General features: G+C 49.1%; 1 protein-coding gene across 1 annotated transcript in view; it reads left to right on the top strand.

Moving 5' to 3' along the window:
• LOC142289831 (uncharacterized) overlaps positions 1 to 26,568 on the top strand; it is a 271,446-nt gene that overhangs the window by 183,925 nt on the left and 60,953 nt on the right. The window contains exon 5 of the mRNA XM_075333758.1: positions 21,818 to 21,966. Within this exon, the coding sequence (XP_075189873.1) occupies positions 21,818 to 21,966 (149 nt within the window). The remainder of the gene's footprint in view (positions 1 to 21,817; positions 21,967 to 26,568) is intronic.

The raw sequence follows: 26,568 nt of genomic DNA, 5'->3' as shown, positions 1-26,568 counted from the left end.
CCTCCCGCCCATTTCTCAGTGCAGAAGCCGGCACTGACAGGTGGGCGGGAGGACGAGCGGGGACGCGCACATAGTAAAGAGCCGGTCCGCATGATCACCCCTGGCAATTACAGCCTGGAGTGATCATGTGCGGCTGTTTTCACTGCTCCCCGCGCGGTCATCAGCACGGGGTGCAGTGAATCGGTGCACTCACCCGTCCCCGTGTGTGGAGCCGTTCCCCCGCAAAACGCGATGTCTTCCTGTCTGTGCCGGTCAGCTGATCTGTGCTGATCAGCTAATCAGCACACAGGAAGACATCGCGTGCTGCAGGGGAACGGCTCCACACACACAGATCAGCGTGCCAGAGAGGAAGATGTGATCGGTGCTGCAGGGAGTGAGGAAAAGGTGAGTATAAATATTTATTTTTTTGCTCTGTGCTATAGGATACAGGCCATATACCAGGATGGTATATGAGCACGATGGGGGCATATAGCAGGATGGGAGTATATGAGCAGGATGGGGGAATATGAGCAGGATGGGGGTATATGAACAGGATGGGAGTATATGAGCAGGATGGATGGGGGGGTATATGAACAGGATGGGAGTATATGAGCAGGATGGATGGGGGGTGTATATGAACAGGATGGGGGTATATGAGCAGGATGGGGGAATATGAGCAGGATGGGGGTATATGAACAGGATGGGAGTATATGAGCAGGATGGATGGGGGGGGTATATGAACAGGATGGGAGTATATGAGCAGGATGGATGGGGGGTATATGAACAGGATGGGGGTATATGAACAGGATGGGGGTATATGAACAGGATGGGGGTATATGAACAGGATGGGGTATATGAACAGGATAGGAGTATATGATCAGGATGGATGGGGGGTATATCAATAGAATGGGGGTATATGAACAGGATGGGAGTATATGAGCAGGATGGGGGAATATGAGCAGGATGGGGGTATATGAACAGGATGGATGGGGGAATATGAGCAGGATAGGGGTATATGAGCAGGATGGGGGTTTGTAGCGGGATCATATACAAGGCAGAAGGATCATTACCAGGATGGGGTACCTTAGTAGAGAATTTGGGGACATTACCCCCATAACAGTATCAGCAGCAGATCTCGCCCCATAACAGTGTGTCATGACCACATTTTTTTGCCTAAAGTTTTATTTTCCTATTTTCCTCCTCTAAAACCAGGGTGCGTCTTATAGTCCGGTGCGTCTTATAGTCCGAAAAATACGGTAAATAAGTGATAGAAATGCATAGGTTACAATATCATTCCACCATGATAAGACTTAGTGGACAACTCCTTTAATAAACACTACAAGTGGATATAAATGTTTCTTGACTAAGATGCCCATGTAACGCACACTAATTGTAAACAGATATTTCTCTGACGCCTCATTGAGGGACACAGGACCATGGGTGTTATGCTGCCTATCCATAGGAGGACACTAAGTAGATGCAAAAGCATAGCTCCTCCTCTGCAGTATACACCCCCTGGCCGGGCCAGGCAGTCTCAGTTTTAGCTTAGTGTCTGTAGGAGGCACTTCCTTTCAAGGTTTGTTTTTTTTTGATGGCGACGGTTTCCTTTTGGGACCGATCTCCCACTACCATCAACGGGCGGGAACGTGAAGTGTTGCCTACACGTACCCCCTCCCGCGACGCTGGATCCTGGGCTGGACGACGGGTTCCATAGACACAGATTTTCCAAAGCCCAGGGCAGAGGCACAATTCCTCAGCCCCTCTTTGCAGGCTCTGAGTTGAATATGGCATCAATTCCTCAGCCCCTCTTTTCAGGCTCTGAGTTGAATATGGCACCGTTGTGACCGGATACAGCAAGCTAACTCTGCTATTGTCATTGCCTGGATTGAAGCAGTGTTTAAGGTGAGATCCCCCCTGACTGATTTCCCAGACAAAGGGAGAAAAGGCTGTGCAGGAAAGGCTCCCAGGGCTGAATATACAGTATTTATTATGAGAAAGTCCCTGGCTAATGCAAGGAAGAGAGCCCCAGGAATCCTGAACACACAGTGTTAACTTTTCCCTAGCTTGCTGGCTGGAGGAGGGGGGGGGGGGAGTCCCTTCTGTTTGCAAACTCCTGCACAGATAATTGGTGGGAGGGGGTGGCTAGAGAATCACAGAGCTCAGGGACTCATGCTGTTTATTATCTGCTCTGTTTATTTGATCTAGCAGAAAAGCCGGCTGATGACCACCAGTGACACACTGTGTGCTGACTAGAGGGAGGGGGAGGAAAACTATCAGAAGCTCCTTTCCCGACGTTTTTTTACTACCCACAGCGAGGGGGGCACACTGACTACTTTGCGCTCTCTTAGCGCTAAGTCCTGCCCCCCCGCGGCCGCGATAAGTCCCTTCCCCCTCCAGGAAAGCGTGGGAAGATCTCCAGCCATCGGCTGATTCTGATAAGGTGCTGCTCACTGTAGCTCTGCTGAGCATTGCTCCCCCTCCTAGCATACTCCTATCAGGAACATGCAGAATTCAAAAGGCACTAAGAGGGCTAAGGCTCACATAGTCTATTATTCAGCCTGCACTGCCTGCCACGTTGAGCTACCACGTAAACACACCTCTTCTCTCTGAGAGTCCTGTGCCCCTATAGCCCTCCAAGACCCCCCTGCCACCACCGCCGCAACCGTCAGCCCAGAGCTTAGGGCTCCCAACCCACCGGAATGGGCACAGTTTCTGTCCCAATCCATGGAAAAACTGTCACAGAACCTGATGCTGGCTATGCAATGTCATCCTCCACACCCTTCTGGGTCCCTGGACAGAACGCAGCCTGAGGATACCCCTATGAAGGATCCTTCTGAGGTAATCCGGGCACATGCTTCACCGGTTGCAAGGATCAGGAAAAGAGCACACGGCCGGGTGTCTCCAGCGGGCTCTCCCTCGGGAGCACACAGGGCAGGCTCTCCCACACGCTCCATGGCTTATGAAGAGCTGGAGGAGGGAGAATGCTGTTTGTACTAGGAGGATTCCTTGGTTTCAGCCTCCCCAGATGATCAAACTGCAATAGACTCCCTTATAGCAGCAATCAACCAAACTCTGCATGTGGAGGATCCTCCATCCACTACCACTGACCATGCGGTCTCCTTTAAGAGGGCAAGGAAACCCCAAAAGGTTTTCGCTGATCACCCTGAGTTTCAGGATATACTCACAAAGCAAAGGGAGAAGCCTGACAGGCGCTTCGGTAAGCGAAAACCCATGGAGTCCCGGTACCCTTTTGCCTCACCTGCCCCTAAGGGCTGGGCCGATCCGCCCTCGGTCGACCCCCCGGTCTCCCGCCTTACCACAAAGATGCTCCTGTCTTTACCCGATGGTTCCTCCATCAAGGACCCGACAGACAGACAGGTGGAGCACCTCGCCCGCTCTGCTTTTGAGGCTGCGGGTTCCTCCCTCTCGCCCTCCTTTGCCTCTGTGTGGGTCACAAAGGCGATCTCGGTCTGGGCAGGATCCCTTAACACTTCGCTTGAGGAATCCCAGTTCACTCATACCTTCACACAGGTAACAGCTCAAATTGCCGCTGCGGCGGAGTACCTCATGCAGGCCTCCATGGACGCTGCTACCTGCGCAGCGTTTGCCGCCTCAAATACCATAGCCATCCGTAGAGCTCATTGGCTCCGACAATGGCGAGCGGACTCTGCCTCCAAGAAGTCTCTCACGGGCCTCCCCTTTTTTCCAAGACCGATTGTTTGGCGAACGTCTGGACAAGATCATTTCTGACGCCACGGGAGGAAAGAGTACCTCCCTCCCCCAGCTGAAGTCCAGGACGTCCTTCACCAGACGTCCACAGTTCTCGTTCCGCTCCTTTCGGAACTCATTTGGTTGGTCGACACCCCGTGCTGTCCACGCCACCAGCCGCGGAGTACACAGGGACCGACCTCAGCTCTCCCCGAAACCTACTTCGTCATGGCAGCCTAGACCGAAACAGTCCTGGACTAGGGAGACTCCTCCACGACGTTTTCCCCCCTCATGACTCCTTCGGCGCCCCGGAAGACACACTCATTGTAGGAGGTCGACTGCGGCTCTTCCAACACATCTGGGCTGCCGCCTCAGATGACAAATGGGTGCGAGACCTTGTGTCTTCCGGTTACCACATAGAATTTCGGACCCGACCCCCGAGTCGGTTCTAACAGCAGGAGGGATTATACCTGTCCCAGACGACGAGAAGTTCGGGGTTTTTATTCCAACCTGTTTGTGGTCCACAAAAAGGATGGGTCAGTTCGACCCATCCTGGACCTCAAACACCTAAACAAGCATGTGCACGTACGAAGATTCAGAATGGAGTCCCTAAGGTCCATTATTGCATCCATGGTCGAAGGGGAATTCCTCGCATCCATAGACATCAAGGACGCGTACCTGCACATACCCATCGCCCCAGATCACCAAAAGTTCCTCAGCTTTGCAACTCAGGACTCCCACTTTCAATTCATAGCTCTACCCTTCGGCCTTGCCACCGCACCAAGGGTCTTCACCAAAGTCATGGCGGCCGCCATGAGCGTCCTTCACGCCATGGGAGTGGTCGTTCTCCCTTACTTAGACGACCTCCTCATCAAGGCCCCTCCTTCCGCGACTGCTCAACCAGCGTACAGATCACTGTGGACACCCTATCCCGCTTAGGGTGGCTAGTGAATCTGGACAAATCATCATCCCCGGTCCCATCACGATCCATCACCTTCCTGGGCATGTCCGTGGACACCCGTCGGGGCTTGATCCTTCTCCCTCAGGACAAGGCGATCACTCTTCAACGAGCGGTACGCTGCCTTCTACGTCCTCCGTCTCGCTCCATTCGATTCAGCATGACAATGCTCGGCAGGATGGTGGCGGCTATGGAAGCAGTACCCTTTGCTCAACTGCACCTCCGCCCACTGCAGCTAGCCCTTCTAGCGACCTGGGACAAGAGCCCCTTCTCCCTGGACAGACATCTTCACCTGACGCCTTCAGTCAGGTACGCACTCCGCTGGTGGCTTTGGTCCTCATCCCTATCGAAGGGGAGATCCTTTCTCCCAGTGAACTGGCTGGTCCTGACCACGGACGCCAGCCTCCTAGGCTGGGGAGCAGTGTACCGGCACCACACTGCTCAAGGACGTTGGACGCCCCAGGAGTCTTCCCTACCCATGAACACCCTGGAACTCCGCGCGATCTTCCTCGCGCTCAGAGCGTTCTGCCCCCTGCTAGCGGGTCGTCAGATTCGAGTCCAATCGGACAATGCGACAGCTGTAGCCTATATCAATCGGCAGGGGGGCACCCGCAGCAAAGCGGCTTATCTCAAGGCCCACAAGATCCTCAGCTGGGCCGAATCGACGGGATCAGTGATATCAGTGGTACACATACCGGGGGTAGAGAACTGGGCAGCAGACTTTCTAAGTCGCCAAGGCCTGGCCGCCGGAGAATGGTCTCTCCACCCAGATGTGTTTCTACACATCTGCACTCGCTGGGGCACACCAGATGTGGACTTAATGGCCTCAAGGTTGAATGCAAAGGTACCCGCGTTCATAGCCAGGTCACGCGACACGCAGTCCATCGGCGCGGATGCTCTAGTCTGCTCCTGGCACCACTTCCGCCTGCCTTACATATTTCCACCTCTACCCCTGCTGCCGCGGGTGATCAGGAAGATCAAGGCAGAGGGAGTCCCGGTGATACCGATAGCACCGGACTGGCCCAGGCGCGCCTGGTACGCCGAATTAGTACAAATGCTCACAGACGCACCGTGGCGCCTTCCATACATCCCAGACTTGCTGACCCATGGGCCCATTTCCCATCAGAACTCCAGAGCCCTGAAGCTGACGGCATGGCCATTGAGACCTGGGTATTAACAAGAGCGTGATTCTCCCCCGTGGTTATTTCCACCATGATCAGCGCCCGAAAGCCTGCTTCATCCCGCATTTACCACCGTACGTGGAAAATCTTCCTTTCATGGTGCAGGGAAACTAACGTCCAGCCTATGCCTCTGGCCATCCCCAGAATTCTCAACTTTCTACAGTCTGGCTTGCAAGCGGGGTTGGCTCTCAGTTCCCTTAAAGGGCAGGTCTCAGCGCTCTCAATCTTCTACCAATGCCGCCTGGCTCAAAAACCGCAAGTCAAGACCTTCCTCCAGGGCGTTTCCCATCTAGTTCCCCCGTACAAATGGCCGCTGGACCCATGGGACCTCAACCTCGTTCTCGACGGACTCCAGAGGTCTCCCTTTGAACCCCTCAAGGAATCCTCCCTTGCTCTTCTGTCCTGGAAGGTAACATTCCTGGTGGCAATTACGTCCATCAGACGGGTTTCGGAGCTAGCAGCACTCTCTTGCCGCGAGCCTTTCCTGATCTTTCACCAGGACAAGGTGGTTCTGCGCCCCCTTCCGGATTTCCTTCCAAAGATTCTTACCCCGTTTCATTTGAACGAGGACATTGTTCTGCCTTCATTTTGTCTACACCCTGTTCATAGGGTGGAAAGGTCTCTGCATTCGTTAGACCTCGTCAGAACTCTCAGATATTACATATCCAGGAAAGCCCCCTTTAGTAAAACGGACTCTTTGTTCGTCATTCCTGAGGGGCCTAAGAAGGGACAGGCAGCTTCAAAGGCGACTCTGGCTCGCTGGATTCGCTCTGCGAACTAGGAAGTCTACCGCCTGCAACTCAAGCCCATTCCTAGTGGGCTGCGGGCTCATTCCACGCGAGCAGTTGGCGCTTCGTGGGCCATTCGGCATCAGGCTTCAGTGGAACAGGTGTGTAAGGCTGCGACCTGGTCTAGCCTACATACTTTTTCAAAGCATTACAGAGTCCATACCCAGGTTTCAACTGAGGCAAATCTGGGTAGGAAAATTCTGCAAACGGCAGTGGAGCACCTCTCTCAGTAGGCGCTCCAGGCTGTCTGGGACTGGTTCCTAGTCCTTGGGTTGTGTTGTCTTCTTTTGTTTCCCACCCATGGACTGCTTTAGGACGTCCCATGGTCCTGTGTCCCCCAATGAGGCATCAGAGAAAAACGGATTTTTGTGTACTCACCGTAAAATCGTTTTCTCTTAGCCATCATTGGGGGACACAGCACCCACCCTGTTGCTCTGTTGGGCCTTGGTTCTCTCAGTACCTAATTTGGTTTGACTCTTCTTTTCTCATGTTCCTCTGTTGAGAAGTTTTTTACTGCTTTTTTCTCCTACTGCTTGTGTACTAAAACTGAGACTGCCTGGCCCGGCCAGGTGGTGTATACTGCAGAGGAGGAGCTATGCTTTTGCATCTACTTAGGGTCCTCCTATGGATAGGCAGCATAACACCCATGGTCCTGTGTCACCCAATGATGGCTAAGAGAAAAAGATTTTACGGTGAGTACACAAAAATCCGTTTTTTCACCTAATCTGTTGTTCATATTATTATATTTTGTAATATTTTATTTATTTTGTAGGAAAAAAAAGGATTGGCAGATCCAACCGGATTTTAAAAAAAACAAACAAAAAACCCCTGTTCGGAACCGTAATTCCGGATATCTGCCCATGCACCGATCCCCATATAAATCCATGGGGACCCAAATATTGTCCTTTAAAATGATGGTAGAAAGGGCTTGGTGTAACAGTGTGTCTGACTGCTTGGAATCACACACTGTCTGCGTGTCTATAGTGGTGTAAAAATAAATATAAAATAAATTGGCGTAGGTTCCCCCCATAGTATGATACCTAGCACATATAAAGCATACAGCTACATGCTGCAGCCCCCACCCATGTACTTAACTTGGCTGTGTATCAAAATAAGAGGGCCCCCCAGGACTTTTTTAAAATTATTTGAATAAATAATTAAAAAAAAAAAAAAATGGCATGCTGCCCCCCCCCCCCAGTGTTGATACTCAGCCATATTAACCCCTTCAGCCCCCGGGCGTTTTCCGTTTTTGTTATTTGCTCCCCTTCTTCTGAGAGCCATAACTTTTTTATTTTTCTGTCAATCTTGCCATTTGAGGGCTTGTTTTTTGCGGGAGGAGTTGTACTTTTAAATGAAACCATAGGTTTTACCATATAGTGTACTGAAAAACTGCAAAAAAAGTGTGATCGCACAATAGTTTTTGGGATGTTTTAGTCACCATGTTCACTATATTGTAAAACTGATGTGTCATTGTGATGCAAGAGGTCGGTGTGAGTTTGAAGACACCAAACATGTATAGTTTTACTTGTATCTAAGGGGTAAAAAAAAAATTCACAAGCTTGTCCAATAAAAGTGGCGTACGTTTTGCGCCATTTTCCGAAACCCGTAGCGTTCTCATTTATTGGGATCTATGGCTCAATGACGCCTTATTTTTTGCGTTTCGAGCTGACATTTTTAATGGTACAATTTTTGCGCAGAATCTACGTTTTGATCGCCTGTTATTGCATTTTGTGTTAAACTTACGGCGAGCAAAAAAATTTAATTTTGGCGTTTGGTAAATGGCGTAGCGGCAAAAAAATTCCAATCAGATTAATTGATTTTATATTTTGATAGATCTGGCATTTCTGACCGCGGCGATACCAAATATGTGTATATTTTTTATTTTTTGACCCCTTTAATTTTCAATGGGGTGAAAGGGGGGGGTGATTTGAACTTTGGGGTTTTTTTTTCTTTTTCAAAACTTTTTTTTTTTACTTTTTTATTTCTTCGGCGCTCCATTGGGAGACCCAGACGATTGGGTGTATAGCACTGCCTCCGGAGGCCACACAAAGCAATTACACTAAAAAGTGTAAGGCCCCTCCCCTTCTGGCTATACACCCCCAGTGGGATCACTGGCTCACCAGTTTTCTGCTTTGTGCGAAGGAGGTCAGACATCCACGCATAGCTCCACTGTTTAGTCAGCAGTAGCTGCTGACTATATCGGATGGAAGAAAAGAGGGCCCATATGGGACCCCCAGCATGCTCCCTTCTTACCCCACTTGTGGTTTGTAAGGTTGAGGTACCTATTGCTGGTACGGAGGCTGGAGCCCACATGCTGTTTTCCTTCCCCATCCCCCTGAGGGGCTCTGAGGAAGTGGGATCTTACCGGCCACCAAGCCCTGAGGCCGGGCTCCATCCACAGACCCATAGAACCTGCTGGATGTGGAGCGGGAGTGCCGTTCAGGGACAAGGCCCTGCAACTTTCAGGTACTCTGTGTCCCCGTATGACAGGCCACGCACATCCCAGACTTGCTGGGTGTGCTAGTGCGCCGGGGACTGTAGCGCTGTGCGCTGGGCTTATAGTCCCCGCAGATTACTGGGGGACTTTATGTGTGTGGATCGCCGCGCCGACCGCCCCTGGAGCGGCGGCGCAGCTGCGACTTGTAGTGCGCCGGGGACGCGCCGACCGCGCTTTTACGGCGGCGGCGCTTCTAACTTTAGTTCCCGGTTTGTTCTGCGGCCTAGCTCCGCTTCGTTAACGCCCCCCACCCTGTCAATCAGGGTAGGGGAGAGACGTTGTTCAATCGGCAGCGCCGAGGGCTGGAGCACGATTTACATGCTCCAGCCCTCTCACTGAGCACAGTAGGACACAGGCTTCGCGCTTTTTCTCTGTGCACGCCCTAGGCCCGCCCCCAGGCTTGCAGCTCCCCAGGACGCCGGCAGCCATTATACACATGCAGTCTGGCTGGAGAACGGACGCAGGCTCTGGGGGACCCAGGCTAGGGATTTCTGGCGACCACACACCCGCGCTAAGCGGGCGGTAAGCAGCACATACGTGCGGCCCCACTAGTGCCACAGTGTTATATTTGTGTACTGTTTTTCGCTGTACCAGATATATTTATATATATATATACTGCACTGTTTGGTCGCTTCTTGGCTGTATACCCTATATTACTCTGGGGAGACAACAACATGTCATCCACAAAACGCAAGGGTGCCAAGGCAAGGGCTGCTTACACTGCTTGTACAGCATGTGGGGCTAATCTACCAGCAGGCTCCAACGACTCTCATTGTGTGCAATGTTCAGTCCCAGTGGCACTTCGTCAGCCAGAGCCTATGGTGGTGGTAGCCCAGGCAGAGTCGCCTGCGAACCCTGCCCCGGTGACGGGGTCAGAATTTGCAGTTTTTGCTGATAAAATGTCTGTGACTATGGCAAAAATCCTGGAAACCTTGCAGTCCAGGCCAGTTGCTCAGACCATGGACACTGCGGTGTCTATGTTCCCCGGTCCCCCTCAGTTGGATCTAATCCGTAATTCAAGGGGGTCCCAGGCATCACAGGCTGAGGGCTCTGACTCCGATGACAGTCCCAGTCCGCCTAAGCGAGCTCGCTGGGAGAGACCCTCCACGTCATCACGCGGCTCAGGGTCTCAGCGAGAAGGGTCTCTATATGATGACTCAGAGGTGGGTGATCAGGAGTCTTGTCCTGACGCCGCACTCAATTTGGATACGCCAGATGGTGACGCCATGGTAAATGACCTTATAGCGGCCATCAATAGGCTGTTGGATATTTCTCCCCCAGCCCCTTCTGCAGAGGAGGCAGCTGCACAGCAGGAGAAATTCCATTTCCTGTATCCCAAGCGTAAATTGAGTACTTTTCTGGACCACTCTGACTTCAGAGAATCCATCCAGAAACACAATACTTATCCGGACAAGCGTTTTTCTAAACGCCTTAAGGATACTCGTTATCCTTTTCCCTCTGACGTGGTCAAACGCTGGACCCAGTGTCCAAAAGTGGACCCTCCAATATCCAGGCTTGCAGCTAGATCCATAGTTGCAGTGGAGGATGGGGCTTCTCTTAAAGATGCCAATGACAGACAGATGGACCTTTGGTTGAAATCTGTCTATGAAGCTATCGGCGCGTCGTTTGCTCCAGCATTCGCGGCCGTGTGGGCGCTCCAAGCTATTTCAGCTGGTCTGGCACAGGTGGACTCTCTCATACGTCCAGCAGTGCCGCAAGTGGCGTCCCTAACTACACAAATGTCTGCGTTTGCGACCTACGCTATCAATGCGGTACTGGACTCTACGAGCCGTACCTCAATGGCATCCGCCAACTCTGTAGTTTTGCGCAGAGCCTTGTGGTTAAAAGAATGGAAAGCAGATTCTGCTTCTAAAAAATGTTTAACCAGCTTGCCATTATCTGGAGACAGACTGTTTGGTGAGCAATTGGCGGAAATCATTAAACAGTCCAAAGGTAAGGACTCCTCCTTACCCCAGCCCAGATCAAGCAAACCTCCACAGAGGAAGTTGCAGTCAAAGTTTCGGTCCTTTCGAGGCTCGGGCAAGCCCCAATTCTCCTCGTCCAAAGGGACTCAGAAAGAGCAAAGGAGCTCTGATTCCTGGCGGGCTCACTCACGCCCCAAGAAAGCAACCGGAGGTACCGCTTCCAAGGCGGCTGCCTCATGACTTTCGGCCGCCTCCCTCCGCATCCTCGGTCGGTGGCAGGCTCTCCCGCTTTTGCGACATTTGGCTGCCACAGGTCAAAGACCGGTGGGTAACAGACATTTTGTCTCACGGGTACAGGATAGAGTTCAGTTCTCGTCCTCCGCCTCGGTTCTTCAGAACTTCCCCACATCCCGACCGAGCAGATGCCCTTCTGCAGGCGGTGAATTCTCTAAGAGCAGGAGTGGTGGTCCCTGTTCCTCTTCAGGAACGAGGTCAAGGTTTTTACTCCAATCTCTTTGTGGTGCCAAAAAAGGACGGCTCATTCCGTCCTGTTCTGGACCTAAAACTGCTCAACAAGCATGTGAACGCCAGGCGGTTCCGGATGGAATCCCTCCGCTCAGTCATTGCCTCAATGTCTCAAGGAGATTTCCTAGCATCAATAGACATCAAGGATGCTTATCTCCACGTGCCGATTGCTACAGAGCACCGACGCTTTCTACGCTTCGTGATAGGAGACGACCATCTTCAGTTCGTAGCTCTGCCATTTGGTCTGGCGACAGCCCCACGGGTGTTCACCAAGATCATGGCGGCAGTGGTAGCAGTCTTGCACTCTCAGGGACACTCTGTGATCCCTTACTTGGACGATCTACTGGTCAAGGCACCCTCTCAAGAGGCATGCCAACTCAGCTTGACTGTTGCACTGGAGACTCTCCAGACGTTCGGGTGGATCATCAACTTCTCAAAGTCAAATCTGTCACCGACCCAATCACTAACGTATCTTGGCATGGAGTTTCATACTCTCTCAGCGATAGTGAAGCTTCCGCTGGACAAGCAGCGGTCTCTACAGACTGGGGTGCAGGCTCTCCTTCAAAGTCAGTCGCACTCCTTAAGACGCCTCATGCACTTCCTCGGGAAGATGGTGGCGGCAATGGAGGCGGTTCCGTTTGCGCAGTTTCATCTGCGCCCACTTCAATGGGACATTCTCCGCCAATGGGACGGGAAGTCAACATCCCTGGACAGGAAAGTCTCCCTTTCCCAGACGGCCAAGGACTCTCTGCAGTGGTGGCTTCTTCCCACCTCATTATCACAGGGAAGATCCTTCCTACCACCGTCTTGGGCGGTGGTCACGACAGACGCGAGTCTGTCAGGGTGGGGAGCAGTTTTTCTCCACCACAGGGCTCAGGGTACGTGGACTCAGCAGGAGTCCACCCTTCAGATCAATGTTCTGGAAATCAGAGCAGTGTATCTTGCCCTACTAGCCTTCCAGCAGTGGCTGGAAGGGAGGCAGATCCGAATTCAGTCGGACAACTCCACAGCGGTGGCATACATCAACCACCAAGGGGGGACACGCAGTCGGCAAGCCTTCCAGGAAGTCCGGCGGATTCTGATGTGGGTGGAAGCCACGGCCTCCACCATATCCGCAGTTCACATCCCCGGCGTAGAAAACTGGGAAGCAGACTTCCTCAGTCGCCAGGGCATGGACGCAGGGGAATGGTCCCTTCACCCAGACGTGTTTCAGGAAATCTGTCGCCGATGGGGAAGGCCGGACGTTGACCTAATGGCGTCCCGGCACAACAACAAGGTCCCAACCTTCATGGCACGGTCTCGCGATCAAAGAGCGCTGGCGGCAGACGCCCTAGTGCAAGATTGGTCGCAGTTCCGGCTCCCTTATGTGTTTCCACCTCTGGCACTCTTGCCCAGAGTGCTACGCAAGATCAGATCCGATTGCAGCCGCGTCATACTCGTCGCCCCAGACTGGCCGAGGAGGGCGTGGTATCCGGATCTGTGGCAGCTCACGGTCGACCAACCGTGGGCACTACCAGACCGACCAGACTTACTGTCCCAAGGGCCGTTTTTCCATCGGAATTCTGCGGCCCTGAACCTGACTGTGTGGCCATTGAGTCCTGGATCCTAGCGTCTTCAGGATTATCCCAAGGGGTCGTTGCCACCATGAGACAGGCTAGGAAGCCCACGTCCGCTAAGATCTACCACAGAACGTGGAGGATATTCTTATCCTGGTGCTCTGCTCAGGGAGTGTCTCCCTGGCCATTTGCATTGCCTACCTTTCTTTCTTTCCTGCAATCTGGGTTAGAAAAAGGTTTGTCGCTCGGCTCCCTTAAAGGTCAGGTCTCGGCGCTATCCGTCTTTTTTCAGAGGCGTTTGGCACGCCTTCCTAAGGTGCGCACGTTCCTACAGGGGGTTTGCCATATCGTACCCCCGTACAAGCGGCCGTTAGATCCATGGGATCTGAACAGGGTACTAGTTGCCCTCCAGAAGCCGCCCTTCGAGCCTCTCAGGGAGGTTTTGCTTTCTAGACTATCACAGAAAGTGGCTTTTCTGGTAGCGATCACATCTCTTCGGAGAGTGTCTGAGCTGGCAGCGCTGTCATCCAAGGCTCCCTTCCTGGTCTTCCACCAGGACAAGGTAGTGCTGCGCCCCATTCAGGAGTTTCTCCCGAAGGTGGTATCCTCTTTTCATCTTAATCAGGATATCTCTTTGCCTTCGTTTTGTCCTCATGCAGTTCATCAGTATGAGAAGAATTTACATTTGTTAGATCTGGTGAGAGCACTCAGAATCTACATTTCCCGCACGGCGCCCTTGCGCCGTTCAGATGCACTCTTCGTCCTTGTCGCGGGTAAGCGCAAAGGGTCGCAGGCTTCTAAGGCCACCCTGGCTCGATGGATCAAAGAACCAATTCTTGAAGCCTACCGTTCTGCTGGGCTTACGGTTCCATCAGGGCTGAAGGCCCATTCTACCAGAGCCGTGGGTGCGTCCTGGGCATTGCGACACCAGGCTACGGCTCAACAAGTGTGCCAGGCAGCTACCTGGTCGAGTCTGCACACTTTCACCAAACATTATCAGGTGCATACCTATGCTTCGGCGGACGCCAGCCTAGGTAGAAGAGTCCTGCAGGCGGCAGTTGCCTCCCTATAGGGGAGGGCTGTCTTGCAGCTCTAACATGAGGTATTCTTTACCCACCCAGGGACAGCTTTTGGACGTCCCAATCGTCTGGGTCTCCCAATGGAGCGCCGAAGAAGAAGGGAATTTTGTTACTTACCGTAAATTCCTTTTCTTCTAGCTCCTATTGGGAGACCCAGCACCCGCCCTGTTGTCCTTCGGGATTTTTGGTTTGTTTGCGGGTACACATGTTGTTCATGTTGAACGGTTTTCAGTTCTCCGATGTTACTCGGAGTGAATTTGTTTAAACCAGTTATTGGCTTTCCTCCTTCTTGCTTTTGCACTAAAACTGGTGAGCCAGTGATCCCACTGGGGGTGTATAGCCAGAAGGGGAGGGGCCTTACACTTTTTAGTGTAATTGCTTTGTGTGGCCTCCGGAGGCAGTGCTATACACCCAATCGTCTGGGTCTCCCAATAGGAGCTAGAAGAAAAGGAATTTACGGTAAGTAACAAAATTCCCTTCTTTACTAGTCCCCCTAGTGGGCTATATGGATCAACAATGCAATTCTGCCCTATCTGCTGATCACCGCAACACAGCTGTAAAAAGCAGATATGGTCACTTCCTGATTCATTCGGCTCCGGGCCGAGTGAAACCGAAAGTGACTCATGATAGCTATAGGCGTCATCACATGATGTAAGAAGAAAGGATGTCCAGCTCTTCAGGCTTCTTCTCTGTTTAACTTGCGTTTTTTCATATCCATGATGCTAGATTCGATTTTGTCGACCGATGTTTGTATGCGATTAATCGTTTCCAGAAAATCTTCTTCAGAAGTGATTGTTTTCAATGTGGATCAATGTGGATCTTCAACAGTGCACTGTGAATTTTCTGGATTTGCGAATGACGGACCTCAGTACTGGGCAAATTGAAACACGTACTCACAGAAAAAAGTATCGGGAAATACGATTTTGCATGCAGCAAGCCATCATCCGCTAACACTATTAAGGCCATACCAGTAGGGGAAACGCAACGTGCATATAGAAATTGTAAGGGTATGTGCGCACTAGGCGTTTTTACCGCGTTTTTGTGCTGAAAATGCAGTGACATTGCTTCCCCAGCAATGTCAATGGGTTTTCATAAGTGCTGTCCGCACACAGCGTTTTTTTTTAGCTGCGTTTTTGTGGTGACCACAAAAACGCAGCATGTCAATTATTTCTGCGTTTTCCACTGCGTTTTTCACCCATTGAGTTCAATGAGATGTTAAAAACGCAATGAAAAACGCATTAAGCCGCGTTTCTATGACTAAAAACGCAGCTATAAACGCAAGGGGTGGGTACTACAGTGACGTGTACAGGAAGAGGATTCCTTCTGTTGGTAAACACAGAAGCATGAATCCTCCCGGTACCGTCACCGCTGCGTCCACCTCCCGTCCTGTGCATGTCAGCTCCGTGCGGCGCCATGTCTGGGCGGGAGGTGGAGGCAGCGGCGAAAACCAAAGTGAACAGTAGAAAAAAAAAAAATGTCATATATACTCACCTGTCTGCAGGGTCCCGGTGCCATGCCCGCTCCCAGCTCCTGTCCCGGTACCGCCGCTCTGGCTGTGTGCAGTCTCCCCGGGGCAGGACCTGGCCGTGGATCACCTGATGCAGTCACCTGACGCATCAGCTGATCGTAGTGTCGCCGGCTTTTTCGCGCCCGGCTGGCTATCAGCTGATCCTGCCGTCAGGGGACTTCATCAGCTGATTACCGGCAGCTCCTGCAGCGATCGGACAGGATCAGACTCCTGTCCAATCGATCGCTGCAGGAGCTGCCGGTAATCAGCACAGCACATAAGTGAGTATTATTTTTTTTTTTTTCTACTGATGCATCAGCTGATTGTATAACCGGCTTTTATACAATAAGCTGATGTGTGATGGGATTCAGGCACTTGATCCTGACACATCATCTGATCGCTTTGCCTTCCAGCAAACCGATCAGATGATATTGGATCCGGATTGGACGGCGCGGGACCCAGGATTACTGTGGAGGGGGGTTCTTTATTTCAATAAAGATGGAGTCACTAATTGTGTTGTGTTTTATTTCTAATAAAAATATTTTTCTGTGTGTTGTTGTTTTTTTTTATTTTTTTTATCATTACTAGAAATTCATGGTGGCCATGTCTAATATTGGCGTGACACCATGAATTTCGGGCTTAGGGCTAGCTGATAATATATACAGCTAGCCCCAACTCCATTATTACCTAGCTAGCCACCCGGCTTCAGGGCAGCTGGAAGAGTTGGATACAGCGCCAGAAGATGGCGCTTCTATGAAAGCGCCATTTTCTGGGGTGGCTGCGGACTGCAATTCGCAGTGGGGGTGCCCAGAAATCTTGGGCACCCTGCACTGTGGATTCCAATCCCCAGCTGCCTAGTTGTACCCGGCTGGACTCAAAAATTAGGCGAAGCCCACGTCATTTTTTTTTTTTAATTATTTCATGAAATTCATGAAATAATTAAAAAAAAAGGGCTTCTCTATATTTTTGGTTCCCAGCCGGGTACAAATAGGCAGCTGGGGGTTGGGGGCAGCCCGTACCTGCCTGCTGTACCCGGCTAGCATACAAAAATATGGCGAAGCCCATGTCATTTTTTTTTTCTTTTTGGGCAAAAAACTGCATACAGTCCTGGATGGAGGATGCTGAGCCTTGTAGTTCTGCAGCTGCTGTCTGCTCTCCTGCATACACTAGTGAATGGAGGATGCTGAGCCTTGTAGTTCTGCAGCTGCTGTCTGCTCTCCTGCATACAATGAACATTTTGAAGAAGGAAATGACATCAGACTTTTTTTTTTTTTTTTTTTCATCAACAATCTTTAATAGCATTGTGCACTGATTAAAAACGCAGCAAAAAACGCACCAAATCGCGGCAAAAACGCATGCGTTTTTGCTGCGCTTTTTAGTCACGGGTGCGTTTTTGAGACAAAAACGCACATAAAAACGCAGCGTGAAAAAAACGCCTAGTGCACACATACCCTAACTCTCAAAAAATTCTACAAACTGAAGTAAACACCATTAATTCAAGACTTAAAAAAAGAGGTTATAAAAACTGGATGCTTAGTAGAGCACAAAAAATTGTAAAATCCAAAAACACCAATAAAAACTGCCACCCAGATCTTACCTAAAGATCAATCTACTGCCAACTCAATCATTACTTTAGCATTACAATACAGTAATCAGTTTGCGGATATACGAAAAATTTTCTTCCGCAATCTGAGTATTTTAAAAACAGATACAACTTTAAAAAAAATTCTTAACAACAATTGCAGAGTAGTTGCCAAAAGAGCAAAATCACTGGGTGACAAATTATCCCCGAGTGACATTAACAATAAAAAACCAAATCTCCCAGGCACCAATTGGTTGTCTTTAAAGGGTTCTTACCAATGTGCGAGAAAACAGTGTAAACTATGTCCACTGACTCCTAGAAAAACCACATCTTTTGTTAACAGCAACGCTAGTAGCAGCTATGTAATAAAAACTTTCATTAACTGCAGAAGTACATACATAGTTTACCTGGCAGAATGCACAACCTGCAAATTAAAATATATTGGAAGCACAAAACGGGAACTTCACATACGCATGAAAGAACATTTATATGATATAACACACAAAAAAACTTCTAGAGGTACATCCCAGTTATCTAAACATTTCATTAATAAACATCAGGGCACGATTGACACCCTGCAGGTATATGGCATAGAGAGGGTACATAGGTCGCATAGAGGGGGTAACATGGAAAAACTTTTGCGTAAAAGAGAGGCCTGGTGGATATTCAAACTGGGAACCACTTTTCCCCATGGTTTGGATCTCCGCAGAGATCTCATGATTTTTTATTAATAATAAACAGTGAAGGTCTGTTTTGGTGCTACACTGTGACGAAAAATCTTTGCACCTCATAATATTCACTGGTAATTACAAATTTATCAATACTGATTTGATGCATGCGCATTAAATCTGAAAAATATCTATTGATAATTAACCATCTGCAATATAAGAACTCATCCCCAAACATTGTGACCTATAACTTCAGCTCACATTATGTGCGGCTCATGTGATTTCTATTTGCTTTGTTCATTCAGCCATGATGCGATTTTCTTTGCCTTGTCTGTGGCGCATGGATTCTCTCATATTGATTGGAATGCATGTTAGCCGCAGAATGCGTTTGTTCCCTTTTAAAATTACTTGAATTTAATTCTAAAATGCCGAAATTAGAAATGAATGTATTGCAAATTCAACTGTGGCACTTTTAGAGTTTGGTCATTCTGCCAGTATTAACAAGCAGATAGCCATAACTCACAACATGATTTGGTGGCCTCCGCTTTAATATAACATATATCTCAATTTGTTCACTTGAGTATAGCCTAATTAATAAACCGGGGGGAAGAGGAAAGAAAGTTTCATTAAACAAATAAAGAAATTTTTTTCCTATAAAATTAAAAATTAGTCTTTCTATTTGGAATATAAATTCATGAGAGTATAGTATTGGCATAAAATGCGGGTTATTTTAGGTAACTGGTCACTTGCACCTAAAATTTTGCTCAAAGGTAGCATGAATTTTTTAATAGCACATGGGGGGAATATGAACATATAATTCTAAATAAACTTTCATGTTTAATTGGAAAAATTGCATGTTGTGTTACAATCGAGCATTAATGAAGAAGGAAAATGTATGCATATATGCACACACATATGTGCATGTATGCATATAATAAAAAAATAATTAAAAAAAATAAAAATATAACAATAAAAAAATAATAATAATAAAAAAATTCTTGTGTGCATCCTCATATATGTGCAGATTTATTTATGCATGTAAAGTAATGTACTTGCGCATATTTTATGCATATTCACTTGTAAATGCTATACCTGCACATTCACATTGGCGCACCATAACTAATGTATCAGAATTTATACACATTCTTAATCTAGTCCAGAAAACCATTGATATTTGTATTGTATTTTATCTTATATGTATGTAATAATTTTCATGGTAACTTTATTCTCAAGTATGTAAGGTGCTCAAGTGATTTAAACATCTGTTCCACTAATCAGCATTTGCATATAAACTCTGTAGCGCCGTCTTCCCAGCATCATGATTGAGGGTGAGTGTTTTCACCTGAAACGCGTAGTGCTGGTCATGTTATTCTCTGTGTCTGCATGATGAAATAAAGACGTGATTCTTTGCCTGAAGAGCTGGACATCCTTTCTTCTTACATTATACCGGGCCGTGGCAGTGCCTGTCCGCGCTCCAGGACGGAATCTGGATTGAGCCTCTGCACGGTGAGCTGATTCACACAATTGAGTCATCACATGACCCTGTGCTACCATGTCAATTACCGAAAGTCACGTGATTACACACGTGACTTCCGGTGGGGGCGGCAGTAAGTGAAAATAATGGCCGCGCGCATATACATCTCGCTGCCAGACATTGGCAGCGCGATGTAAGGGGTTAAATGTTCCGGGTGGAATGCGATTCCACTCGGAACATGCAGGCACACATGTCAGCTGTTGAAAACAGCGGGATTAACCTCACACAATCCATGACGGATATATCCATCAAGGGTCGTGAAGGGGTTAAAGCTGACAGCTGGGGGCTAGTATTCTCAGGCTGGGGAGACCCATTGTTATTAGGCCCCCTTCCAGTCTAAAAATAGCAGCCTGCAGCCGCCCAGAATTGAGCATCCATTAGATACGACAATCCCGGCACTTTACCAGGCTCTTCTCGATTGCCCTGGTGTTGTGGTAATCGGGGAAATATAAGGGGGTATTGACAGTTCACAGCTGCCACTAAGTCCTACATTAGTAATTGAGGGGTCTCATAGATGCCTCCTATTACTAATCTGTAAGTGAAAAGAAATAAACACAAACAATGAAAAAATCCTTTATTTGAAATAAAAGACAACCCCCCCACACTCTTTCTCCAATTTATTAACCCCAAACACCCAGTTCCAACGTAATCTATATGAGGTCCCATGATGCTTCCAGTTCTTTTAATGGAGTCACAACTTGAGGGCATAGAACATGTCTGCATGCTACAGCTTCACGCAGAGACTAATAGAGCTGCAGCTGTGAAAGGTGACGTCACTCAGTTTATCTATCGTCACAGCTGCAGGTTCCCATGGTACCCCACCTGTGACCGCAGGTAAACTGACCTCAGGGGACTTAATTTAACTCAGTGACCTCACTTCAGGTGAACTGATTTCACAGACCTGAATCTCCTGACAGAAAACTTTTTTTTTTGGTCAAGAGATGAAGATTTGGTGCTGAAATTTATACAACATATTCCTGCACCAATAACGCATTAAAACCGCATCGTGTTGTATTGATAGAACATTTTGCCAGGAGATTCAGATTTGGTGCAGGAATATGGTGTATAAATTTCAGTATCAAATCTGCATCTCTTGGCAAAAAAAAACAAACGCGCAAAACTGTACTCCTGTGAAAAACAGCCTATAATTGCTGTGCATAGGAGACTGTGATTTCTGCTGTATACAATACTGTGGTATTTCTGTGTATATAAAATGAGAAGTAAAATAAAGGTGGAAAAAAAGGTTTTACAAAAATAATGAATTATATATATATATATATATATATATATATATATATATATATATATATATATATGATAAAACTTCAGATCACCTCCCTTACACCCCATTGAAAATTAAGAAAGGATAAAATACACATCCGACATCGCTGCATTCGTAAAAGTACGATCTATCAAATATAAAATCAGCATAATGAGAAAATAATTAAAAATGCCAGAATTGTGGATTCCCCAAAATTTTAAACCATTAAGACTCTTGGAAAAGTGAAAAAAGGTTTTTTGTTTTTTTTTGTTTTTTTTTTAACAAATTTCATATTTTTTTTTTCACCACTTCCAGAAACCAAAACTTATGCATGTTTGGTATCTCTGTAATCAAAGTAACCTAGAGAATCATACCGCTAGGTCATTTTCACTGTAAAATGCTGTATATAAAACAAAAATAGAATTGCGGGTTTTTGCGATTTCGCCATATGATAAAATAGATGGTTGTGTTCAAAACTTGTCCAGCAATAAACAAACCATCACATGGCTATGTCGACCCAAAAAAAGTTATGGCTCTTATAATTAGGGGGAGGAAAAAAGGAAAGCCTAAAAACAAAATAAAAAAAAAACGGAAAATCGCTGGCCTCACTCAATACAATTGTATTGCGCAAGGCCAGAAACATTTAGTTGGAATGTGACCGGAAATATGTGACTGCCTTCTCCCGGCATCAGAGAATCCTGACAGTGCGAGGATTCACAAGTGTGCAGCCACATACAGTAACTGCAGACTTGTGAGACGTTGGTCTTCTGGCTTAAATGGCGTGTTATTGCTGAAGCCATAACTGCGGCCACTCATTGGGTGAAGCAGTTACATTATGTCCCCCACCGAAAGCGGCATTAAGGGGACTAAGCTGTGGAAACAGGCGCTGTACCCAGGAAAGTGAGGAAGGGAACTCAGTAGGGGAGCACATGATTATTTAAAAAAAAAAGAAAAAACTACATTGGCTCATTTATTAAAATAAAAGTGGTAACAATTTATTTTATTAACCTGTTATTTTATATTATTGCTTCTTTTCTCACTTTATTTCTCTTGTTTGTTTTTTTTGCAGAATGCACATCCAGGAGTGAAGGCCGCAGCTTTGTGGGCGATGAAGCCTGCAAATACTTTCCAAGCATAAAAAAGAACCTATTTTCTTCTGGAAAAATGGTGATTGCCCCAGAAAAAGTGACTGAAAGCCATACTTTCTTGTCTACTATAGTGAGTAAAGATTTTTAAATAAACTTAATATGAGGTAGAGAGGACTGACATGTCATATTTGGTCAGTGCTTCAATGCTGACCAAGAGCCATAGATGTGCAAAATACTGTACTTTATCAGCCATTTACCTGGTAAGAAGCAATGGAACATTTCAGTGTGTAATACAAGTGCCATGCATTTTGTACTATTAAAAAGGGAATTGCTTAAAGAGAACCTCTTATGTGAAAAAATGTTATTATCCTGCAGAAATGGGGTTATTCTGCAGGTTATTAGCATTTAGAACCTGCCCAGCACATCAAACCCCACTGCCGGGAGGAAATTAACTTTATTTTCCTTATGGCAGTGTTCGGGTTTCAGTCATCAGGGACGCGCCGGCGCAGGTTCAGTCACCGCTCTGTGTATCAAAGGTGGCTGCTGTAACCACCACACTGACTGATAGCCGGGTCTAATTCTGAGCGGCTGTCAGTCTGTGCCGGCGGCGTGGTTACAGCCGCTGCTCTCGATACACAGAGCGGTGACTGACCCACACCGGCGCCACTCTGATGACTGAAACTCAAAAGAATGAAGTTCTTTTCCTTCTGGCAGCAGGTTCCAAATGCTATTAACCTGCAGGTTAACCCTATATCTGCAGGTTAGCAGTATTTTTACCACGTAACAGGTTCCCTTTTAGAATGGACCTCGTCAGGTTCTCAAGAAATATATTAATAAACAGACAACTCCTTTACAGAAACCTGCTGACAGATTCTCTTTAAACCCATTGACCTCCTTTGTTCCAAAAGGAGAGCACATTGTTTTCTTTATCGTTCCTTTGGGAGACCCAGACCTTGGGTGTTTAGCTTCTGCCTCCGGAGGACACACAAAGTACTACACTTAAAAGTGTAGCTCCTCCCTCTGAGCTTATACACCCCCTGGTGAGCCAGTCCCAGCCAGTTTATCACTTTGTGTTCAGGAGGCATACATCCACACATGCATTCTCATATGATTATTTCCTTTTTGGAACGAGATTGAAGAAATGCGGGTCCACGTCTGGACCCACGACATGTCCCTTCTCACCCCACTGTGTCAGTGGTGTTGTAAGGTTGATTCCAAGGCTGGAGCCTTACATGCCGTGCTCCTTCACCATCCCTCCTGGGCTCTGGCTTGAAGTGGGAGCCAGCGCGGTCTCCATGCCTGGCAGGAGACCGGTCTCCATCCGCAGCCCTTTAGGATCCTGCTGGACCGGAGCACTCATCCCCAGGGACCTGGCCCTGCGTCTCAGCAGCTAAGTACCTGAGATGTTTATATGTTGGTCCCTGTGCTTTATTGTATGAGGAGAGTGTGCTTACTGTATTTATCTTGGCATTTCTGGCGGGTTCTCTAGCTGTCGCCCGAGAACCGCGCCGATGGTGCCTGTGCGTCGGCCTCGCCGCTCAAATTTAGGCCCCGGCTTTGCCGGAGGCCTAGTTTCTGTTCACTGCCCTCACATGTCACTCATGCAGAGGGACAAGTTCGGTTCCTCCCGGCGGCCGTCCTGCACAGGGGAGGGACACTCCCCACTGCTGTGCGTGTCTCCTCCCCTGTAGGTCTCTATGGCCCTCCAGATCCCGCTCTCCTACAGGAACGCCCCCTCTCTTCGCTCCGGCGGCCATTTTCTCAGACAGGGTTCACTCTGCACTGGCCTGCACTCTGCATCCCTGCTGAGGTGCTGTGCATTGGGGGTCCGGGCTTCGGGATCTGGAGGGCACACAACACCGCTGCCAGCGGTCTGGTGGTAAGCCACAACCGGTCTCTGGTTGTGGACCTCTGTATATACTCTCTGGGGTTCATTCTCTTGTAGAAGCTGTCCCCACTCCAGCAGCATGTCTCACACGAGGAGCAAGGCTCCAAAGCTTTATACTGTATGCGCTGCATGTAAGCTCCTGCTGCCTGAACCGAGCACCTATCCACATTGTGATGTCTGCTCTAACTTGGCGGTGCCACAGCCTGGAGTCTCACCCCCAGTGGTCTCTCCGGCTGCCTCTGCACCTGTGGCTGAACCCCCGGCTTGGGTAGAATCCTTTTCTAGGTCTATCTCCCAGTCTTTTGCTGAGTCCATGGGACTTCTGTCCAGGACTTTGTTGAATATGCATCAGCCCCCTTCACAGGGTGCCTCTACTGCTAAGGGTCCCTTAGGATCTCTATCATCTGACCTCCGTCCACCGGAGCTCACAGAGGATTCATCATCAGGGCCCAGACCCCGTCGTCCTAAGAGGAGACGCAGGGTTTCCTCTCCCTCCTCATCCCGTGGCTCTGATTCAAGAGCTGACTCGCAGGATGAGGAGGATGCCTTTACAGGGGGCTCGGAGGCTAACTCCATGTACCCCATTGATCTTTCCGAGGGTGACTCAGATCTTAGTGACTTGATTGCTTCCATTAATTCTGTACTGGATCTCAATCCGCCAGTATCAGAGGAGCAACCCTCTCTGGCAGAAAAGCACCAGTTTACCTCGCCTAAGAGAGTAAAGAGTGTGTTCTTTAACCACTCCAGTTTTCAGGCCGCTGTGACCAAACCCAGGGCCTGTCCTGACAAACGCTTCCCAAAGCGTGGTTCTGATGACCGTTTTCCCTTTCCACCTGAGGTGGTCAAGGAGTGGGCTCATTCCCCAAAGGTAGACCCTCCGGTGTCTAGGCTCTCAGCCCGGACCGTTGTGTTGGTGGCTGATGGCACCTCCCTTAAGGATTCCACTGACCGTCAGATTGACCTTCTGGCCAAATCCGTGTATGAAGCGGCGGGGGCCGCGTTTTCCCCAACTTTTGCAGCAGTGTGGGCTCTCAAAGCCATCTCTGCTAGTCTGGAGGAGATGCATTCCCTCACCAGGGAATCTATGCCCGAGATGGTTGCCTTAATTTCTCAAGCTTCAGCTTTTTCATCTTATACCATGTCTGCCATGCTGGAGGCTTCTCACCGCACTGCGGTGGCTTCGGCTAATTCCCTCGTTATCCGCAGGATCTTGTGGCTTCGAGAGTGGAAGGCAGATGCTTCTTCTAAGAAATACCTTGCTGGGCTCCCTTTTGCTGGGTCCCGGCTGTTCGGAGAACAGCTGGATGTAATTATCAAAGAAGCTACTGGCGGGAAGAGTACTTCATGCCACAAACCAAAACCAGGAAACCTGCCCAGGGTAGGAATCAGTCGAGGTTTCGCTCCTTTCGTTCCTCCAACTGGTCGTCCTCTAAGCCCTTCGCCTCGTCCGCTAACTCAGCTAAGGACCAGAAATCCAACTGGCGTCCAAAAGCGCGTCCACAGAAGACCGCAGGAGGTGCTCCCACTAAGGCAGCCTCCTCGTGACTCTCTGCCCGCTCCGGCAACGTCCTTAGTCGGTGGCAGGCTCTCCCACTTTGGCGACGCTTGGTTTCAACACGTCTCCGATCAGTGGGTGAGAGATATCATCTCCCACGGCTACAGGATAGAATTCTCTTCCAGCCCGCCAGACAGATTTTTTCTCTCAACTCCCCCCTGCTCCAAGGCCGCCGCCTTCTCACAGGCCGTGGCAGCCTTGCAGGCCAACGGAGTAATTATACCAGTTCCCGCCCGGGAACGGTTCAGAGGTTTCTACTCAAATCTCTTCCTAGTTCCCAAAAAGGACGGTACCTTCCGGCCCATCCTGGATCTCAAGCTTCTCAACAAGCATGTTCAGGTGCGGCACTTTCGCATGGAGTCTCTGCGATCAGTCATTGCCTCAATGACCCAAGGGGATTTCCTGGTGTCCATCGACATCAGAGATGCCTATCTGCATGTGCCAATTGCAGTTTCACACCAGCGTTGGCTACGTTTTGCAATAGGAGAAGATCATTTCCAATTCGTGGCTCTCCCCTTCGGGTTAGCCACGGCCCCTCGGGTATTCACCAAGGTCATGGCAGCAGTGATTGCGGTTCTGCACCTCCAGGGGTTGGCAGTGATTCCTTACCTGGACGACCTTCTAGTCAAGGCTTCATCCAGCGCAGACTGTCAGCGGAGTGTCTCGCTCACTCTCGCCACTCTAGCCCAATTCGGGTGGCTTGTCAATCTTCCCAAGTCCACTCTGACTCCGACCCAGAGTCTCACGTACCTAGGGATGCAGTTCGAGACTTTGTCGGCTCTAGTGAAGTTGCCCTTAAGCAAACAGCTGTCACTCCAGCTGGCGGTGCGCTCTCTTCTGAGGCCCCGCCGTTATACTCTCAGGCGTCTGATGCAGGTGCTGGGTCAAATGGTGGCGTCCATGGAGGCTGTTCCCTTTGCCCAGTTCCATCTGCGCCCCCTGCAGCTGGACATTCTCCGCTGTTGGGACAAGCGGCCTTCCTCCTTACACAAGTTATTGGCTCTGTCGCCACGGACCAGGAGCTCCCTTCAGTGGTGGCTTCGGCCCCTCTCCCTGTCCCAAGGGCGCTCCTTCCTGGCCCCGTCCTGGGTGATTCTCACCACGGATGCCAGTCTATCCGGCTGGGGAGCGGTATGTCTCCACCACAGAGCGCAGGGCACTTGGACTCCGTCTGAGTCAGCCCTTTCAATCAATGTGCTGGAAACCAGAGCCGTGCTTCTAGCTCTCCTAGCTTTTCACCACCTGTTGGCGGGCAGGCACATTCGAGTCCAGTCAGACAACGCGACAGC

This window comes from Anomaloglossus baeobatrachus, chromosome 2 (genome assembly GCF_048569485.1).
Source record: "Anomaloglossus baeobatrachus isolate aAnoBae1 chromosome 2, aAnoBae1.hap1, whole genome shotgun sequence".
NCBI lineage: Eukaryota > Metazoa > Chordata > Amphibia > Anura > Aromobatidae > Anomaloglossus > Anomaloglossus baeobatrachus.
The sequence above is the reverse complement of the archived record's forward strand: the minus strand, read 5'-3'. Positions and strand labels throughout refer to the sequence as shown.